This window comes from Terrapene carolina, unplaced genomic scaffold (assembly GCF_002925995.2).
Source record: "Terrapene carolina triunguis isolate 2854851 unplaced genomic scaffold, T_m_triunguis-2.0 Scaffold24648, whole genome shotgun sequence".
Lineage (NCBI taxonomy): Eukaryota > Metazoa > Chordata > Testudines > Emydidae > Terrapene > Terrapene triunguis.
In genome coordinates, this window is record NW_020688999.1 from 1 (window position 1) to 1,509 (window position 1,509).

At 69.6% G+C, this 1,509-nt stretch overlaps 1 protein-coding gene across 1 annotated transcript in view; it reads right to left on the reverse strand.

Annotated features, from left to right (window-relative positions):
- Nucleotides 1-94: 94 nt before the first annotated feature.
- LOC112124268 (rho guanine nucleotide exchange factor 1-like) overlaps nucleotides 95-1,509 on the reverse strand; it is a gene marked incomplete at its 3' end in the record, with an annotated part of 2,376 nt that continues 961 nt past the window's right edge. The window contains exons 3-6 of the mRNA XM_024222785.3: nucleotides 1,292-1,402; nucleotides 962-1,029; nucleotides 439-600; nucleotides 95-262 (exon numbers count right to left, since the gene is read on the reverse strand). Of these exons, the coding sequence (XP_024078553.1) occupies nucleotides 95-262; nucleotides 439-600; nucleotides 962-1,029; nucleotides 1,292-1,402 (509 nt within the window). The remainder of the gene's footprint in view (nucleotides 263-438; nucleotides 601-961; nucleotides 1,030-1,291; nucleotides 1,403-1,509) is intronic.

Here is a 1,509-nt window from a genome sequence, read left to right on the forward strand (position 1 = left end):
CCCCCATTTCCCAGCATGCCCCTCTCCTCCCCCATGTCCCATCAGCCCCTGCTCCCATCGCCCCCCACCATTTCCCAGCATGCTGTTCTCATACCTGGCGCCCCCCCCTCGCTCTCGGCGCCATCACCCGCGTCCCGTTCCTCATCCTCGTCTCCGGTGCCCCTGTTCTCCGGCGCCCGCCGCCAGCCGTCCTCAGGGGAGCCGGGGTCCCCGTCCTCCGGCAGGGGGGACCCCCCGACCAGCAGCCTCTTCAGCGCAGACACTGGGGGGGAGGGTCAGATGGGGGGATTCCCTCCACAGGCCTGCTCACCCAGGCCCCCCCACCCAACGGGACCCAGCCCAACTTGGGGGTCAGACCCCAGCCCCAGGGGTCAGGCAGCTCACCCCAAGCACCCTGCAGCAGAGGGGCAGGTTGGGAGGTTCGGGGGGGGGTCTCACCTCTCTCCAGCGTGGCAGCTGCCAGCCCCCCCTCACACCCCACCGTCTGGGGCTTGTGGAGAGCCAGCAGCTCCGCCAGGATCCGCTCCGAGTCCTTCTCCGGCTTCTCCAGACTGCGCTCCTCAAACTCCATCCCCTCCAGCGCACCGTCCTTCTCCCGCTCTGGGGGGCAGGGGACAGTCAGCCCCCGTGGGACCCCCACCGAACCCAGGAGTCCTGCCACCACAGAATCCAGGAGTCCTGACACCCCCCCCCCCCCCCCCGCCCCCCCGCGCCCCGGGGCCCCCCCCCCCCCCCCCGGGGCGCCCCCGGGGCCCCGGGGTCCCCCCCCCCCCCCCCAGAGCCACCACGGAACCCAGGAGTCCTGATCCCCACCACCACATAGCTGTCCCATCCCCCAACAAGTCCCCTGGCTCCCTGCCTTGGCCTGGGGGGGCAGGGAGGGAGGGAGCACATGATGGCTTCTCCCCAGGCCAGGGGCAGTGGGTGCTGCCCATTATCCCACCCCCCAGCCCCCCCTCACCGTCCGAGTGCAGCGTCTCCTTGGAAGAGTTCCCGTTCTCCGAGCTACTCAGCAGCGGCTCCCGGTAGCTGCAGGAGGCAGAGGAGGGGGAAGTGGGGGGGTCAACAAAGAAAGGAAGAACAGTCTCCCCCACCAAAAAAATAACTCCCCATATAACCGCCCCCCGGCCCCACCCCAGAGCCAGCCGCATCCCAGAACCAGGTGAGGGGTCCCTGTATAACCGACTCCAGTGCCCCACCCCAGAGCCAGCCGCATCCCATTGCCAGACAAGGGGTCCCGGTATAACCAGCCCCCAGCCCCGCCCCAGCCCCACACGCCTGCTGCACTCACTAGCTGGGGCTGTATGGGGCTGACAGACTCGTGGCAGCACGACGCGGTTTCTGGCGATTGGAACCCGGCAGCTTCAGAGACCCGGCCGTCTCGCTGATCAGAGCACACCAGCTAGGGACCGGAGAGAGAGAGAGCTCTGCCGGTGCCCCTCACTCCCGACCCGCAGCCCCGTTAGCCCAGCGCTGCCCCCACCCAGCTCTGCCGGTGCCCCTCACTCC